At 38.4% G+C, this 19,745-nt stretch overlaps 1 protein-coding gene across 14 annotated transcripts in view; it reads right to left on the reverse strand.

The window, feature by feature from the left end:
• Nucleotides 1-19,745, reverse strand: part of LOC105490184 (microtubule associated scaffold protein 2) — a 626,066-nt gene that overhangs the window by 340,680 nt on the left and 265,641 nt on the right. For 13 of the 14 annotated variants that reach the window (XM_071081499.1, XM_071081501.1, XM_011755571.3 and 10 more), the window contains one exon: nucleotides 2,757-2,954. In XM_071081499.1, the coding sequence (XP_070937600.1) occupies nucleotides 2,757-2,954 (198 nt within the window). The remainder of the gene's footprint in view (nucleotides 1-2,756; nucleotides 2,955-19,745) is intronic. The other variant, XM_071081504.1, reaches the window with a different exon arrangement.

Consider the following 19,745-nt stretch of genomic DNA (forward strand, 5'->3'; position numbering starts at 1 on the left):
CGACAGTAGTCCTGTAAGATTATAAATAAGCTGAAAAGTTCCTATTGCCTAGTGGTGTCTTAGCCATTGTAATGTCACAGCATAGCACATTACTCATGTCTGTGGTGTTGCTGGTATAAACCAGGCCTCCAGGATAGCCCTGGTTTATCATATAAAGGTGTATGATGATGTCCTAGACCTTCATATTCACTCACCACTCCTTCTCTGACTCACCCAGAGCACCTTCCACTCCTGCAAGCTTCATTCATGCTTAAGTGCCCTATACAGGAACACCATGATTTTTAGTTTTTAAACCATAGTTTTACTGTCCTTTTTCTATGTTTAGATGTTGTTACATACACCAATACTCGCTAATGTGTTATAATTGCCTACAGTATTTAGTACAGTAAATGCTCTCCAGGTTTGTAGCCTAGGGGCCAAGGCTATACCATATCACCTAGGTGTATAGTAGGCTATCTCATCTAGGTTTGTGGAAGAACGTTCTATGATGTTTGCACCATTAGGACACTGCCTAACAACATATTTCTCAGAACATATCCCCATCATTAAGCAATGTGTGACTATAGATCCTCACCATGCTCGTGTTTCAGATTTTGAAACATCTACTCTGCATGACATAATCCCTAATTACAGCAGTATTCCTTTAATGAATCCTATGTGAAAATAGTGTCTGCAAAAAGACCAGCTTTCCAAGAAGAAAAAAAGGGACCAATTCTGATACCACATTGGCTGTTTCCATGAGCTGAACCAGCAAAGCTTTCCACACATCATCTCTGCAAACACAAGAAAGAACAGAGAATGAACAAGCTTGGAGAAGAAAGCTTTGTTGGATAGATATATACCATGTGAGAAGTTGATCTAAGGACTTTCAGCTCTCTCAAGAGCTTCATATTTTGTTTATTCCCTGTCATCAAAGCACCATCTCTTCACTAAAGCATAGAAACAAAATGTTTCTTGACATTACACCTAATAACAAGTATAGGTATGATGATTTAGTAGTACTTAAGACAATTCAAATTCATGGGAGGTTTTTCTGTGATTTATTGGTGAAGTAAAAATTACATACATAGTAGGTAGCTGATAATTAAAAATCGATTCTAACATATGTCTCTTAAAATAGAAAACAATTCTGGATAGACATTCATATAAAAATGTCACTTTTAATATGAAGTCTTTAAACTGGGAGTTATTTTCTCTAGCACATACAGCTCTTATCCCCTGGGTGTTCAGGGGTCCCTCTCTAGTATCCTTTGAAGCAGAGGTGAGAAGAAATGCCCTAAGCACACCTGCAATTATTCTGTCCACACCTGTCAGCTCTCGGTCAGCAAAAGCTGCTGTTATGTGGACATGGCTCATCTCCCCTTGAGGTGAATTTTTTTTAAGACATCAAAATCTAACTCCTTTGTTTGAAAGATATATATCATATGATAAGTTTTTCCTTCATACTACTTTCTCTAAAAGAGAAACATGTCATCGGGTATTTTATTAATAAAAATCATGATAAATAGTTGCTCCTGTATTTTAAAATCATCAGACTGCTACTATGCACATGCATTTCTAAAAACATGAATTACGCATTTGCAAACAGTTTTTTATTACATTCATGTTTCAGATTTTGAGACCACTTACTGTGTAATGATGTAATCACTAATTACAGTGATATTCCTTAAATGTATCCTGTGTGAAAGCAGGCCTGAGCTACAGCACCTTCAGAAAATACCCTTAGAAACTGCTTACAAACACATCAAGACAAAGGGAAATGTAATGTATTACTTTTAGAAATAACTAGGTAGTAGACCAAAATTTAGAACTATGCAAATGTTCCACACATCATCTCTGTAAACTCAAGAAAGAACAGAGAATAAACAAGCTTGGACAAGAAACTGACAAAATAATAAATCAATTGATCGCTCTCTCTCTCTTTCATACTATTCCAGTTTGATTCAACTTCTACAACTCCTTCAAAACAACTCTCTACATGGAAACCTCTAAGACTTTCCTGGGCCTCTGGCAAGGTCTTGAAAACATCTTAGATGTCATGGTTTCCCATCCAATAAAATTGACTTTGAAGTGGAGACTGAGATGGGGTTTGGTCATCAAAGGCACAGTTGAATGGGAAACCTCCAGATCTTCCTCAGGGACAGCAGCTATTGTAACGTGCTCTGCAGGTTATTAATTCAAACTTTAAAATGCAGTCTACAGTACCAGTCTCAGGAAACGGGCCTCCAACAGCATCATCTCGGCTAATGGGGACCTTCCTGGGCATGGACTTAAAGAAGCTTGGCAGTGTTTTGCTACTTTTAACATTATTTATTTAACTTTCAGAAATCCAGTCAAGTGCTCTGGCAGTGTGAAGGCATTACTGGTAATCACAGGTAACTAAATGATTCTTTCAACTAATATTAAATATCTAGTATGTTTCATGACAGCACAATGTAGTAATACCTTTCTTGGATCTTTCTGTGATTTCTTACCTAGAATCTGCAAAGCAAAGGGCTGCTGGAATCTGTCTCTGGATAAGTCATTTTCTATATCATAAGAGGAGGTTACAATCTTTTTTTCCCGGCACACTAATTCCCCATAACTGATGGTGTAAATGGGCTATTTTTCTTCAGTAGATGAATAACACAACAATGGGAAGCTAAGGGAGGTGATCGGAATTCTTAAACAATCATGCAAAGAAAATGACACACAGTTACACAGGCGCACTGGTTTTAATTCAGTGCAGGTACCCCACCCTGCCCCATCCCACTTACGGGTGGCCGGCCGGCCCTGCTCTGGCTGTGCACTGTCCCCGGACTGGGTGCTGGAGACTGAGGAGACGCTGGAGCTCCGAACAAAGCCAAACGCCGCCAGCTTGGCTGCTGGGAGACGTGAGTATCCAGGAGGACGGAGACCAGATTTCAGGAGACTGGATTTTGCAGCATTTGAACTGGAAGCTTTCTTTAAATCTGCTAAAATGAACCCAAATAAAATACAAAAATTATTCTCAGTTCATAATGAGTTAAAGAATTCCACAGATTGTGAATTCAAACCCAGCTCTATCATAAACAGACTAAAATTAATCTTGCAAGGTTTGATTCAACACATCTAAAATGGACCTTGGAAGAGAAAGGCCCCTTATATTGTGGGTCAGGTGCCTCAGAGAACTCGGAGAGGAGGTGGTGCAGCCCCGGCCTGGACAAGTTTACCATCTACTTAGGCAGATGAATTGAGGAAGACAAATAACTCTATCTTAAGGCCATAAGAAAAGGTATCAAGTGCTTAAGACAATGAGTGAAAGTGAATAGTTATTGTTGCAAGTTACCCCAGATTTGTGAAATTGAGATACGCCTTAAATTTTGACATACAGTGGGCAAAGAACCACTGTGGTGAATGTTCACTAGTAATTTTAAGCAGTTTGTAATAAGTCTTATGAAAAACATGTACAAAGAATCATCTAACCATCTGTTGGCTGCAGGAATGAGGAGGAGACAGTGTAGACTGTGGAACAAGCCAGGCTGGAATATCAGCTGTCCCAATGACGAGCTGTGTAATCTCAAGCCCTTGTCCTAACACTTAGAGCCACAGTTTCCTTTCATGTAAAGATTGGGAATAATAACACTAACTTTGCAAATCTAGTATAAATATGACTGCTTATACCACAAGAACTTGATATGTGCTCAAACTGATGTTAGATTTCTTTTCTCCTTTTCCCACTATCTGTTATGTCAGTCCAGACTTCAGAATTAGTTCCCAGATATGTGCAAAGTCAGCTTGTTTTGAAATAATAAGGCATCAAGTTATAAATCTAGCATCTCAGCATCCCCATACTCTAAGTCTGAGCCAGGCTCCCGCAATAGCAACTGCGATGATTACAACAACACTACGAGAAGGCTCTCAGCATCAGAGAGAATCAGAATATTGTCAATATACACATGCTCCTTAATAGGAAATCTAAAAGGCCCAAGCTTCCTCATGTGCTGTAGTGCTGTATAACTGTCCTCACTGATTCCTTTAACAACTGTCACCAGCAGGGCTATTTACCATGAGTGCCTATATACTGATCATTCAGTAGCATTCTTATGCCAGTCAACTCTTCATTATCCAGTGAAATATTTACCAGGTTTCAGAGTAAACAAGGATTTAGATTAAATGACCCATTTGAAAAAAAAATTCCATGTCTATAAATCCATGAAGAAACCACATATTAGAAAGCATCTATGTGTGGGAAGACGGAGAACGGCAATAGATGATACACTGGGTCGAAATGGCACATAGAAAAGGACCTCTTCCTCTGCCAGCAGCTCCCCCAAAAGTGAGGCTATGGAGAGCCGTGTGTCCAGATAAAGGCAGAAGCTGCACAGCTGTGGGTTCCTGATGCCTGAATCAGGACTAGGATGGGGAGGAACCGAGTGAGCGCAAAAGGAAAAAAAAGCAAGGAGCTGGGGCTGCAAATCTTCCCGACTCAGGCCTGTCCTAGTGCTTGGGACAAGCACAAAAACAAAAAACAAAACCCCAACTATGAAAAAGAAGAAACAACACACTAGCAAGTGGTAACGGCCCATTTGTATCAGCAATTTATGCCGCGTTTAATGACTCCACATTGTTGTTCGCACATTATTTTGAATACTTTTAGTTCAGGTCCCCAGAACAGTGAAAATATCCCTATATATCAGATACCATGTCCACAGTGAATTTACGCCAAATTGATTTTGGATGATGTCTGTAGAACAGGAAAAGAGTTGCTAAACAGCAGATGTAATTTCAACAATAAGTATGCTCTAAATCCATTACATTTTGATACTATTTTAAGTCATCTATAACCTTTCTAACCTAGTTAATCAATAATTATGCAAAATCAAATGAAGAGAATATGAACAAAATAATTTTTCTGAAAAACAAACTATATTTTGGAAGAAAAGTTAAACTCAGAATTTTTAAGAGTACCTAGGCATGCAGTAAACATTTAATACTTAGTCAAGAATGAAAACTAAGTTTGTTAAATCATTACATAAGACAAGTCACTGAATATGTTCAAAACGAAATTTATCTTATTCGACACTTACTTATATTCCATTATTACTGATTTCATCAGTAGAAAAGCAGCAGTGGAACACACAGTGAGGGGGAGGACAAGCAGCACAGGATCCCAAGTACACAGGAAACCAGTCTCTAAATTGTTTTCCAGGTTTCCCTTTCCCATAGTCCAGATCTTTATTTTAATAAAGACACATATGGGCTGTGTGTTTGTGTGTGTGTGTGTGTGTGCATGCGCACGCATGCGTGCACATGCTTGTGTGTGTGTGTGTGTGTTTAGATGACTTGCAAAGTATACTCTGCCCCCAACTCTCTGTGAATACAATTTTTGTAAATTTAATGGTACCTGTATCATACACTGAGTTACTCTATAATGGTCTTTCCTTCCAGCAGATTAATCTCATGAATATCATACATGCCTTCAGGCTTTGCAGAACCAAGTCTTATTCTTTTTATATCACCAGCTCCTAGCACAATGGTTTCCACAATGTATTTGATAAATATTTATTTGAAGTTTACGTTAGCCAAGATTGTACCACATAAATTTAGCCCACAGTATAAGTCAAATATCTCTACTAGTCTCTGCATGAGAGTTAGTCTGGAGTAGAGCTCAAAAGTCTGCTCTTTAAACAATCACCTCAGTGATTCTGATTCAGGCGGTCCCTGGATCTTTGAAAACTTCAACAGAATATGCCAACTCACCCTATGAGATAACTGCATTCAGCTGTTCTGACTGAATGTATCTTAATTTAATCTTAGTTTCTCGTAAGAGGGACATATTTATAAAAATATATAGTCCTTACTATTTCTCAAACTAGTCCAGTGTTATGGACTGAATGTCTGTCTCCCGCCATCCCCAAAATCACAGGTTTAAATCCTAACTTCCAATGTGATGGTATTTAGAGGTGAGGCCTTTAGGAGATAATTAGGTTATAAGAATGGAGCCCTTGTGGATGGGATTAGTGCCCAAGTGCCCATATGAAAGAAGCTGGAGAGCTAGCTCCTTCTGTTTCCACCATGTGAAGATATAATGAGAAGATGGTGGTCTGCAACCCTGATCTCAGACTTTCAGCCATAAGAACTGTGGGATATACATTCCTGTTTTTATACACTACCCTGTCTATGGTACTTTGTTATAGCAGTGGGAACGGACAAGGACATTTAGCATGTCAGAGGAATATATGTTTCCAAGTATTTAGTGTACTTGGACTATTCAAGAATATAGACTTTGACAGAAATACAAATGTTACAAGTGCATAATAAGCCTTCAATACACAAATGAGAGCTATAAATATTACAGGAAAGCTGAGGTGGCACATAAAAAAGACAACTTTCAGAATGGTGACATGAGGTTTTCCATGGACATGCTTCCCAGTGAAACAAACATAACGGGTAAAATAACATTTAAAATAACAACCACCATTTACAGTTTCCAGAAATTGTTCTATGAACATGTAGCACATAAACAAACATTTGTATAAGAAACTCTACTAAATCCAGTAAGAACAGTGACAGTCAGTGGCACTTGAACCACAATCCACTCTCTTCCTCCCCTACTATCATCACAATATAATGAAAGCTCTACTCTGGATGGGTGTGGCCAAAAGGATGGGTTTCCTCTCCTAGAGTCAAGGACTATAGTATCTCCCTGGGATGGGCAGGCCACCACCATTTCTCACTCCAACCCCACCCCCAGCTCCATGTTGTAGACGCTGAATTACATGAGAGAGTGGTCAAAATGTCAGGGAACCTTCCTTCACTTGGCCCAAACATATAAGACAGAGGTACTACCCCAGGCACAGCAGGCCAAACAATACTGGGGCCCCAATCACCATTTCCCTAGAAGTTCAACACTAGAGAGAAAAAGGGAGAAGACTAGAAGCTACTGCCTCTACCTTGCACCTCACTTATAAACCAGGAGTGTCAATCCAAGAGAAGCAGTCCACTGTCCCCAACCCCAGCTTCAGAATGGTGCCTGAGAGATTCTGCGCAAGCATAGAGGTAGGCAATAGGAACAGAAATCTCCAGAGTCCTCTGCAAAGGAATTAACTTTATTTGGAACAAACTGTGGGGGAAGTTCAGGCCTAACAGCAATCTCAAAAACAATAAAGACTTTTTATGGTAAGCAATTAGGAGGAGGCTGGTAGCTCCATGAAGCAAAATAATAAACTGTAGACAAGGTAGTTTATTAGAGAGAGCCAAGGAAATAACTGAAAAGAGCTATCCAGGGGTCAGAACTAACCTCAAAGAGTGGCTTTAAAAACTACCCTTGAAAAGGAGCTTGAATTTAACTGGATCAGACTATGGAATAATGTGTGCCCCAGGACACTGTAGAAAATTATGGAGCAATCAGTCAGTAATTAGTGGAACCTGACAGCTGAATGTGATACCGAAGGGAGGAAGACAATGTAACACAGATCAGGGAAAGACAGCCCTGGTAAAACATTGTCAGTGTGACTGTGTACATGCCCAAGGCTATGCCTTCTGTGGAGTGACATTAGTGAATTCACAATGCAAGGGAAATAGGCTTCACTATAGTAGATCAACCAAGTTGTTAAACAAATAAATAAGCAAACAACAAGCCCCAGAGAGGAAGAGAGGTAATTAGTAGTCAAGGATGCTACAATAATTATCTAAAAGTTACATTACAACAAAAATAAGATGAGACACACAAAAGAAAAAAATGCAGGAAAGGTTGATTCAGGTACGAGAAAAAAACAGGCAACAGAAACTGCCTATGAAAAGACCCAGCAGTTAAAAACTTCAAAAGAGCTATTATAAATATAACAAAATAACTAAGGAAATTATGCTTAAAGAAGTAAAGGAGCTATGATGACAATATTTCATCAAATAGAAAATAACAATAAAGAGAAATTATAAAAACCAAATGGCAAGTTTGGTGTTAAAAAGCAAAATAAATAAAATGAAAGATTAACTGAAGGGCCTCTACAACAGATTTGAAGTGGCAGAAAAAAAAAATCAGCGAACTTGAAGATAGATCAATACATATCACACAATCCAAGGAACACAGTGGAAAGACATGAAGAAAAATAAGCAGAGCCTCAGAGAGATGTGGAACATCATTAAGTGCAACAACATACAGAGAATGGATGTTTCAGAAGGAAAAAAGAGAGATAGGAGCAGAAAAAAGATTTAAATAGTCCAAATCTTTCAAAATTTATTTAAATGATTAATGTTTACATCCAAAGCTCAAGGAAACCCAAATAAGGTAAATGTAAAGAGATCCACACCTAGATACACCATAGTAAGAAGTGTAGAAAGATAAAGAGAAAATCTTGAAAGCAGGAAGAAAAGAATGACTCATCATGTACAAGTAAACCAATCGCTTAACAGTTGATGTCTTATCAGAAACAACGGAGGCTTTAAGGCAGTGAGACGACTAATTGCTGGAGGAGAAAAACAACTGTCAACCCAGAATCTTATTTCCAGCAAAACTATCTTTCAAAACATTAAGCTAAAATAAAGACACTGTCAGATAAACAAAAACTTGGAGATTTGTTGCTTATAGACCCACCTGATGAGAAATACTAAAGGAAGTCCTTCAGGCTGAAAGCGAGGGATATCAGATGATAAATCCACACAAAAAAAGCAAAGGGTACTGGTAAAAATAATTATGTATATTTCTTCTCATAATTGACTTAAAATGCAATTGTATAAAACAATAGGCATATAACTGTATTATTAGGCCTATAATACATTGAAACACACTATTTAACATTAACAGCATAAAGGAGGTGGTGGGGGCAAAGCTGTATTATGGAAATGACACCATATGGAAACTCAAATTCACAGAAAGAAATGAAGAACATCCAAAATGGTAAATAAAAAGGTTAACACAACAAATTACAAAAATATATTTTGCTCTCCTTTATCCTCTGCTTCTTTAAAAGATATAAAATTATATAAAGTAATAACCAAAAAATATCTTTCATTGGGTTTGTAACATACATAGATGTAATACATATAAGAATAACAGCACAAAAAAGGGAGAAGAGGGAATAGAGGTTTACAGGAGTAACATTTCTGTATCTTACTGAAGTTAGTATAAAACTTAAGTAGGACTCCAGTAAGTTGAGATGTATATGGTGAGTCCTATAGCAAACAATAAGAAAATAACACAAAAAATATAGTGGAAAAAAATACCAAAGGAATTAACATGCTATGCTAGAAAATATCCACTTAATGCAAAATAAACACCAATGAGGAGCAGATAATAAAAAAAAAAAGACATGAGACATACAGAAAACAAAAAGTCAAATGGCACATGAATATATAACCATATTAATAACAGCATTCAATGAGGACTTATTAAACAATCCAATCATAAAGCAGAGATTGTCAGACTGAATTTTTTTAATGATTCATGCTGTCTATAGGAGACACCTTAGGTTCAAATACACAAATAGGTTAAACATTAAAGGAAGTAAAAACACAGGCCATGCAGAAAGCAACCATCAGAAAGCTGAGGTGATTGTCGTCCTATCAGATAAAGTAGGTCTTAAAAGAAGAGATGAAGAGGGATAGTTCATAATGATAAAAAGGTCAATGCATTAGGAAGATACAATTATTATAAATGTATATGCACCTAACAACAGATACCCAAATTACCTCAAGCAAAAATGAATAGAATTGGGAGGAGAAATAAACAATTCAAAATAATAGTTGGAGACTTCAATATCTCACTTTTAATAATAGAACAACGAGGCAGAAGATAAGGAAATAGAAGATCTGAACACTACAAAGCAACTAAACCTAACAGACTTCTATAAAACATTCCACCCAAGAGAAGCATAATACATATTTTTCTCAAGTGCACATAGAATATTCTCCAAGATAAACTATATCTTAGGCCATAAAACAAGCATTAATAAATTAAAAAGGATTGAAATGATACAAAGTATGTTCTGTGGTCATAACAGAATGAAATTAAAAATCAGTAACAAGGAAATCTGGGGAATTCTCAAATATCTGGGGAATTCACACATAAATAACCACTGGGTCAACGATAAAATTGAAAGGGGAATTAGAAAATACTAAGATGAATAAAAATGAATGACATACCAAGGCTTATGGGAAGCTGCTAAAGCAATGCTTAAAAGGAAAATTATAATTGTAAATGCCTACATTAAAAAACAAAAAAGAGGCTGGGCGCAGTGGCTCATGCCTGTAATCCCAGCACTTTGGGAGGCCGAGGCAAGAGGATCACGAGGTCAGGAGATTGAGACCAGCCTGGCCAACATGGTGAAACCCCATCTCTACTAAAAATACAAAACTTAGCTGGGCATGGTGGCGTGTGCCTGTAATCCCTGCTACTCGGGACGCTGAGGCAAAAGAATCACTTGAACTAGAGAGCTGGAGGTTGCAGTGAGCTGAGATCCTGCCACTGCACTCCAGCCTGGCAACAGAGCAAGACTCCATCTCAAAAAAAAAAAAGAAAAGAAAAAGAAAAAAGATGTCAATTCAATATTTTTGACTTTAAAACGCTGAAGAAAGAAGAGCAAACTAAACTTAAACCAAAAAGAAGAAAGGAAATAGTAAAGATTACAAGTGAAAATAAATAAAACAAGAGAAATAAAGCGAGAAAAGCCAATGAAAACAAAATCTTAGTTTTTTGAATTATCAAGAGATTTGACAAACCTTTAGCTGAGCCAGCCAATAAAAACAGAAGGCTCAAATTACTAAAACTAGGAATGAAAGAGGGAACATCACCACTTATTTTGCAGGATCCTATGGGAATGTTGTACTATGAACAACTGCATCTCAACAAATTAGACAACCTGGTGAAACGGACAAATTCCACAGAAACACAAACTATAAAAGCTGAATCAAGAAGAAACTGAAAATCTGAATGTACACTAAAACAGAGATTGAATTAGAAATTTAAAATAATTCCCACAAAGAAAAACCCAGGCACAGATGTCATTAGCGAATTATATCAAACATTTAAAGAAGAATTAATACTAATTCTTCACAAATTACAACCCCCACCCAAAAAGAGAAGAGAAGAGGAGGGAATATTTCTAAATTTATTCCATGAGTCCAGTATAACCTTGATACTAAAACCAGATAAAGATATCTCAAGAAAACTATACATCAGTAACTCTTATAGATCCAAAATCCTCACCAAAATACTGCACACTGAAGCTGGCAACATATAAAAAATATTATATACCATGATCAAGTGATATTTATGCTAGGAACGCAAGACTGGTTTTACATATGTAATTAATCCATGTACTATACCATATTAACAGAAGAAAAACCATATGATCTTAATTAATTCAGATAAACCACATGATAAAAACATTTAAACTAGTAATTAAAGAAAATATATTCAATCTTATAAGGGCTTATTGGAAAAACCCACAGCTAATACAGTAAAAGACTGAATTCTTCCCCTCTAAGATCAAAAACAAGAAAAGGATGTTTGCTCTCACAACTTCTATTCAACATTGTATGGAAGGTGCTAGCTAGAGAAATTAGGCAAGAAAATAAAATCAGAGACGTGCAGTTTGGAAATAAAAAGGAAAACTTTCTCTTTGCAGATGACATGATCTTGTATATAGAAAATTCCAAGAAATCCACTAAAAAGCTATTATAACTAATAAATGAGTTTAGCAAGTTTACAGAATACAATTCAACATATAAAAATCAACTGTATTTCTATATACTCACAATAAATAATCAAAAAATAAAATTAAGAAAGCAATTTTATTTACAGTAGACCAAAAGGAATAAAATACTTAGAAATTATCATAAACGATCAGACTCCATCGTTTTCTGTTTTTTGGGGGTTTTTTTTGAGATGGAGTCTTGCTCTGTTGCCAGGCTGGAGTGCAGTGGCAAGATCTTGGCTCACTGCAACTTCCACCTCCTAGGTTCAAGTGATTCTCCTACCTCAGCCTCCTGAATAGCAGGGACTGTAGGCACGCACCACCACATGCAGCCAATTTTTGTATTATTAGTAGAGATGGGTTTTCACCACGTTGGCCAGGATGGTCTTAATCTCTTGACCTCATGATCTGCTCGCCTCAGCCTTCCAAAGTGCTGGGATTACAGGTGTGGGCCACTGCACCCAGCCCAGACTCCACAGTTTTTTTTGTTTGTTTGTGTTTTATGTTTGACTGCTAACAGCTTTTGGCCTCAAGCCCCACTCCTTTGGCCCCATATCTGGGAAAGCTGATAAGAAAGCCCAATGCTCCCTCTTTTGATGCCGCGAAGTGGGGCAGGAGTGAGGGTGGTAATTTAGATTAAAACTACACAAGCTCCTTCCCACTTGCATGGGAACCCTTACGCTTGCCCCACTCCATAATGATAATAAAAACCCTGAGCCAGTATTCTTTCCTTGCTCTCTCAAGCCATTTCAGACGTATGAGAGGCCAGTCCTCTTTCCCCAGAGACTTCAATTGTGTAAGTCATAAAATTTGTTATACCCTCTTGCTTTGTGTGTGGCAAAATTGACACATGATTCTTCTGTCACTCTGCCAGCCAGAGACCTCCACGGCCAATGACGTCTCCGCCCAGGGCCTCACTTGGCCCTGGGCCTGCCGCAGAAGGTGCCCCATCCACTCGTCCTGAGGGACCATGCCTGACTTGTGCACCAGCCTGGATCCCATGCTCAGCCTATGACTGGGCCATCTGTGCCCCAGCCCACCTGTGTTACAGCTTGTACCCACATTCAGAGGTTCCCAAGTTCTTGTCCCACATCCAAGAAGAATAAGGTTACTCTGATAATTGAAGGGTGAGGTGGGTGGAGAAGAATTTTATTGAGTGAAGGAATAGCTCTCAGCTGAGAGGGTATGTGGAGGTGGTCCCCCACCCAAAGCCAAGTGGTCACCCACACAGTGTGGCTGGGTTTGGGGCTTTTATGGGCTTAGAATGGGTGAGTACATGCTGATTGGTTTGTTAGCATGCAAAAAAGGCTAAAACAAAGGCACCATTCAAAGGTGGGCATGACATAGTAAAAAATCCATTAGGGAAGAGTAGGTATATGTAAAATGGGTGAAGGGTGAAAATCAATCAGAGGAAAGCACACCAAACAGAAAGAGAGGTTCTCAATCTGTTCCATGGATTTGACTTGTAGCTTGGCTTTCAGGCTTTAAACTGTCTTTGGCTTGAAGGCAGGGTTTCACTGGGAACCCAACCCTATCTGCCTAGGCATTTGACTACTTCCTGCTGCTATCATAATCACTCTTGACATCTAAACCAAATTTTGAATGTGGGTTCATCTTACCTCTTCAGGGTGGCTACAAAAACAGGTGCTGGATCAGGACGCTGAGACAACGACTACCTCCACAGGGGCTCTTTCCTAGGGTTCTGGCTTGTTAACAGGCTCTGCTGCCTCCTAGCAAGAATATACTCTGCACTGTTCCTTCTCGGCTTCTTGTGCTTTGAGCTGTGCTGCTCTGTGCTGCACTGCTGAGTCCTACAGAGCTTTTGTTACAGATAATGCTGAACTAAATTGGAATATTCAATGATTAATTGATTTTTGGAATAAGAATATGAGACTGGGGTAGGACAGAGAGAAATGTATTGAACAAATAGAAAACAAAAAGAAGAGGGTTGCTATTTTTTATTTTAGAAAAAAAAAAACACTATGATTTAATAAACCAACTATTATTAGAAAGGATAAAGAAGGGTATTACATAATCATAAAGGGTTCAATTCAACAAGATGACGTAACTACCCTGAATATATATGCACCCAATACTGGAGCACCCAGATTCATTAAAGGCCTCTAAAGAGACTTAGATAACCACACAATAATAGGGTGAGACTTCCACACCTAACTGACATTAGACATCAAAGCAGAACACTAGCAAAGGTATTTGGGACCTAAACCCAACACTTGAACAAATGGACCTAACAGGCATCTACAGAGTACTCCACACAACAGAAGAATATACCTTATTCTCATCTGCACATGGCCCATACTCTAAGATCAACCACACACTCAGGCAGAAAGCAATTCTCCACAAATTCAAAAATACCAAAATCCTACCAACCAACCACACTCTGAGATCACACAGCACAATAAAATTAGAAATAAACACCAAGACGATCACTCTAAACCATAAAATTACCTGAAAATTAAACAACTTGCTCTTGAATGACTTCGGTAAAAAATAAAAATTAAGGTACAAATAAAAAAGTCTTTGAAACTAATGAAAACAAACATACAATATACCAGAATATCTGGGACACAGCTAAAGCAGCATTAAGGGGAAAGTTTAAAGGACTAAACACCTACACCAAAACGTCAGAAAATCCTTCTTTTTTTTTTTTTTTTTTTTTTCTTTTGAGATGGAGTCTTGCTCTGTCACCCAGGCTGCAGTGCAATGGCATGATCTTGGCTCACTGCAACTTCCACCTCCCTGGTTCAAGAGATTCTCCTGCCTCAACCTCTCAAGTACCTGGGACTACAGGCACCCACCACCACACCTGGCTAATTTTTTTGTATTTTTAGTAGAGACGAGGTTTCACCATGTTAGCCAGGACGGTCTCGATCTCTGGACCTCGTGATCCACCCACCTCGGCCTCCCCAAGTGCTGGGATTATAGGCGTGAGCCACCATATCCAGTCAGAAAATTTTTAAACTAACCACCTAACATTATACCCAGAGGAACTGGAGAAACGAGAGCAAACCAACCTGGAAGGACTCCTTCCTAACTCATTTGATGAGGCCAGCATCGTTCTGATACCAAAACCTGACAGAGACAGATGAAAAAAAGAAAACTTCAGACAAATACCCCTGATAAACATAGATGCAAAAATCTTCAACAAAATACTAGGAAACTGAATTTAGCAGCACATCAAAAAGCTAATCCATCACAATCAAGTAGGCTTTATTCTTGGGATGTAAGGTTGGTTCAACATATGCAAAACAGTAATTGTGATTGACCACATAAACAAAACTAACACTAAAAACCACATAATCATCTCATAGACACAGAAAAGGCTTTCAATAGAAATCAACATTCTTTCATGTTAAAAACCTCTAACAAACTAGGCATTTAAGGAACCTACCTCAAAATAACAAGAGCCATCTATGACAAACCCACAGGCAACATCATATTGAATGGGCAAAAGCTGAAAGCATTCTCATTAAGAACTGGAACTAGATAAGGATGTCCACTCTCACCATTCTTATTCAACATAGTGCTGGAAGTCCTAGCCAGAGTAGTCAGGCAAGAGAAAGAAATAAAGGCATCCAAATAGGAAGAGAGGAAGTCAAATTATCCCACTTCACTGAGGATATGATTCTAGACCTAGAAAATCCTACACACTCCTCCAGCAGGCTCCCAGAAATGATAAATGTCCTCAGTAAAGTTTCAGAATACAAAATTAATATATAAAACCAGTACCATATACACCAATAACATTTGAGCTAAGAACCAAATCAAGAACATGACAGCCACAAAAATAAAAAAATACCTAGAACACAGCTAACAAGGGAGGTGAAAGATCTCTACAAGAATTGCTAAACATTGCTGAAAGAAATAATAGAAGACACGAAGAAATGGAAAAAAATCCATGCTCTTGGATAGAAAGAATCAGTATTGTTAAAATGGCCATAGTGCCCAAAGCAATTACAGATTCAATGCTATTCCAATCAAACTATCAATGCCATTTTTCACAGAATTAGGAAAAAAAAAAATTCTAAAATTCATATGGAACCAAAAAAGAGACCCAATAGCCAAAGCAATCCTAAGCAAAAAGAACAAAGCTGGAGGCATTACACTAATCAACTTCAAACTATACTACAAGAATACAGCAACCAAAACAGCATGGTACTGACACAAAAACAAACACATAGACCAGTGGAACAGGCTAAAGAAGCCAGAAATAAAAACCACACACCTATAATCTTAAAGACTTAAATGTAATACCTATAAAAACCCTAGAAGAAATCTTAGGAAATACCATTCTGGACATAGGCCTTAGCAAAGATTTCATGATAGTCTCCAAAAGCAATTGTAACAACAACAACCTAAAGAAATATATAAGTAAGATCCAATTAAAGATCTTCTGCACAGCAAAAGAAACTATCAATAGCATAAACAGAAAACCTACAGAATGGGAGAAAATGTTAGCAAATTATGTATGTAACAAATACCTATCTATAAGGTACTTAAATCAACAAGCAAGAAACAAACCTCATTTAAAAATGGGCAAAGAACATGAATAGACACTTCTCAAAAGAAGACATACATGTGGCCAACAAGCATATGAAAAAATGCTCAACATCACTAATCATCAGAGAAATGCAAATCAAAACCTCAATAACATACCATCTCACACCAGTCAAAATGGCTATTTTTAAAAAATCAGTAAATAACAGACGGTGGCAAGGCTGAAGAAGAAAGGGAATGCTTATACTCTGCAGGTGGGAATGTAAATTAGTCCGGCTACTATAGAAAGTAGTTTAGAAAATTCTCAAAGAACTTAAAACAGAACAACCATTTGACCTAGCAATCCCATTACTGGGTATATAACCAAAGGAAAAAAAAGTCATTCTACCAAAAAGACATAGGAATGCCTATGTTCATCATAGCACTATTCACAATAGCAAAGACATGAAATCAACCTAGGTGGCCAAACAATGGTGGACTGGATAAAGAAAATGTGCTACATATATATATATATCATGGAATACTACACAGCCACAAAAAAGGACAAGATCATGTCCTTTGCAGGAACATAGATGGAGCTGGAGGCCATTACCCTAAGCAAATTAACACAGGGACAGAAAGTCAAATTTCACATGTTTTCACCTGTAAATAGGAACTAAACTTTGGGTACACATGGACACAAAGGTGGGAATGATAGACAGTGGGATATACTTAAGGAGGGAGGGTGACAGAAGAATGAGTGTCCAAAAACTACCTATTGGGTACTATGCTCACTACCTGGGTGACAAAATTATTTGTACACCAAACTTCAGTGACATACAATTTACTCACGTAACAAACCTGCACATGTACCCCCTGAACCTAAAATAAAAGTTGAAAAATAAAATAAAAATTACTAAATAAAAGAAAAACAAAAGAGGTTTATTTTTGCTCATGGTTCTGCTAGCTGTATGAGAAACATGGTATCATCCTCTGCTTCTAGCGAGATGTCAGGAAGCTTCTACTCATGGTGGAAAGTAAAGGGAAGCCTGCATGTCACATGGCAAGAAAGGGAGAAAGAGAGAAAGAAGGGAGAGGTCTCAGATTCTTTTAAACAACTGGATCTCCTTGCATGAACGAACTGAGCAAGAACTCACTCATCACCAAGGGGATGGCACTAAGCCATACATGAGGGATCCACTCACACGATCCAACACCATTAGCCCCACCTCCAACACTGGGGATCACATTAACATGAGATCTGGAGGGACACATCCAAACCACATCACTATTTAAACCCAGTGTTCTTAAACTCTATAAAGTAACCATTGAGGCCAGGCACAGTAGCTCATGCCTGTAATCCCAGCACTTTGGGAGGCCAAGGCGGGCAGATCACCTGAGGTCAAGAGTTCAAGACCAGCCTGGCCAACATGGTGAAACCCCATCTCCACTAAAAATACAAAAACTACCTGGGTGTGGTGGCACGTGCCTATAATCCCAGCTACTAGGGGGGCTGAGACAGCAGAATCGCTTGAACCCAGGAGGCGGAGGTTGCAGTGAGCCAAGACTGTGCCACTGCACTCCAGCCTGGGTGACAGAGCAAGGTTCCATTAAAAAGGGAAAGGAGGACAGAAGGAAAGAAGGGAGGGAGGGAGGGGAGGGGGAGGGGAAGGGTAAGGAGAAGGGGAAAGGGAAAGAGAAGTGGAAGTGGAAGGGGAAGGGGAAGGGGAAACGGAAGCGGAAGCGAAGGAAAGGAGAAATTAAGTAACCATTGCATGGGGAGGCCCCTAACCCCGACAATACTGATTTGAACCTCTCTGGAGGAAGGAACTTATAAATCTATGCAAAGTAGAGAGAATGCTCAGTAACAATAACAGTTGTTTATTTTTTTAAAAAAGGAAGGTGGAGGGAAGAAGAAAGAGATGGAGAAAGTAACCAGATATGAGACAGGAAACAAAAAAGTGAATCAGACCCATAGTTGGACCCAATTTGAAATCCAAAATTTACTAAAAGAACTTATACAACTGGATTTAAAAGGGCACTAATTGGCTTTTATACTTCTGCAACATAGGTTCCGAATTAACTTTAACACAATTTGAATGCACCAACTGGCAAACCTTCATGGCCTTAACACTGAGGCTCAAACTACATTTATTCCTGGGATCTCATTAAATTTAAACAAACTACCCCCTATAATTATAATCCATAATATAGATTTAATTTATAAGTATTTCATCTACAGATTAACACGTTATAATCTTAGGGGAGTTACTGGACAAAGAATAGAGGGCACATAAGTATGTTTCATCTTAACTGCAGGAATTACTGTCTCCATTTTCCAGCATCATAGCATTCATTGTCCTAAAATATTCCATAGTGAGCACAGACACTCTGGCCTAATGATCAATACATTTAAATATAATTAAGATTTTGACATATACAAAATTGGCTTGGCAAAATGAGACCCCATAGACCATACCCCTAGTAAAACTAGTTAGTATGGCTCAATGTAAATTTAAACAGAACTTGCAAGTACTGAAATCTATCACATGCCTCCATTGTTCCTTCATATAACAACCCAATTTGGTCTGTTCTTACAGTTGAAATGAATGACACTACACAGTGGATTATATAACCTTAATGCCATGGTACTACCCAGTAAGGCCCCCAGACACTATATTATTGAATTGACTGACTCCATCTAATCAGCAACTGCAACATATTTTGCTATTAAACATTTGGCTAATATGTTCCATTCAGCTCCTATTTTAACGGCTTCTTAGTCACAAGTTTCCTTTACCTCTAAAGGAACACAACATATCTTCACCTGGTGGCCATCCACAGGGTACCCCAACAGCCTCACCATCATACACAAGCCTTTGCAGGGAAGGTCTTAACTGTACCCATCTTTCTCCAAGACTACAGGTATGACATTAGATTGATGACATTATCTTCTGAAGGCATTCATCTGACACACTCGTTCAGGACATAGAAATAAAAACTCACCAAGGAATTCACAGAAAAGAAATGGGCCATTGCCTTGTGCATAGTGCAACGTCTTGCCACTATGCTAAATTCCTGAAAATTACTTAGCAAACTGCAGGGCACTCCATCTCCTGACTCTCTTAAGAAACAGCTAATGATTTCATCAGCACCAAAAATATTAAGGGAAGTTCAGGGTCTTTCAGGCTTTTTTGGGTTCAGGAAGCCAAACATTATTCATTTGTAAATTTTATTGAAGCCCATCTTCAATGGGCTTCCTTCCAACAAACGGCTCTAGAATCTGTTCAGATTGCAATCAACATGCATTTCCTTTAGTTCCCTCAGAGACTCCTCATTATAAAAGCTTTAGTAACCTCCTCTCATGCTTTCTGGAGTCTCCAGACCACCTATAACGGCTATAAGTTTCCCCTGGACTTCTGATACAAGAAACTAAACCCCCGGGCCCTGCAATATACAATATAATAATACCAAATTCTGGCCATATGCTGATTTCTCCTGAGAAGAGAAACTTCGGTTCCCTGAACCTAAGACTCTCCATACTCAGGTCTCCATTATGCCTTGAGTCATACAAGTGGCACCCTGCAAGCTTGG

The sequence above is a fragment of the Macaca nemestrina genome, chromosome 16 (assembly GCF_043159975.1).
Source record: "Macaca nemestrina isolate mMacNem1 chromosome 16, mMacNem.hap1, whole genome shotgun sequence".
Taxonomy (NCBI): domain Eukaryota; kingdom Metazoa; phylum Chordata; class Mammalia; order Primates; family Cercopithecidae; genus Macaca; species Macaca nemestrina.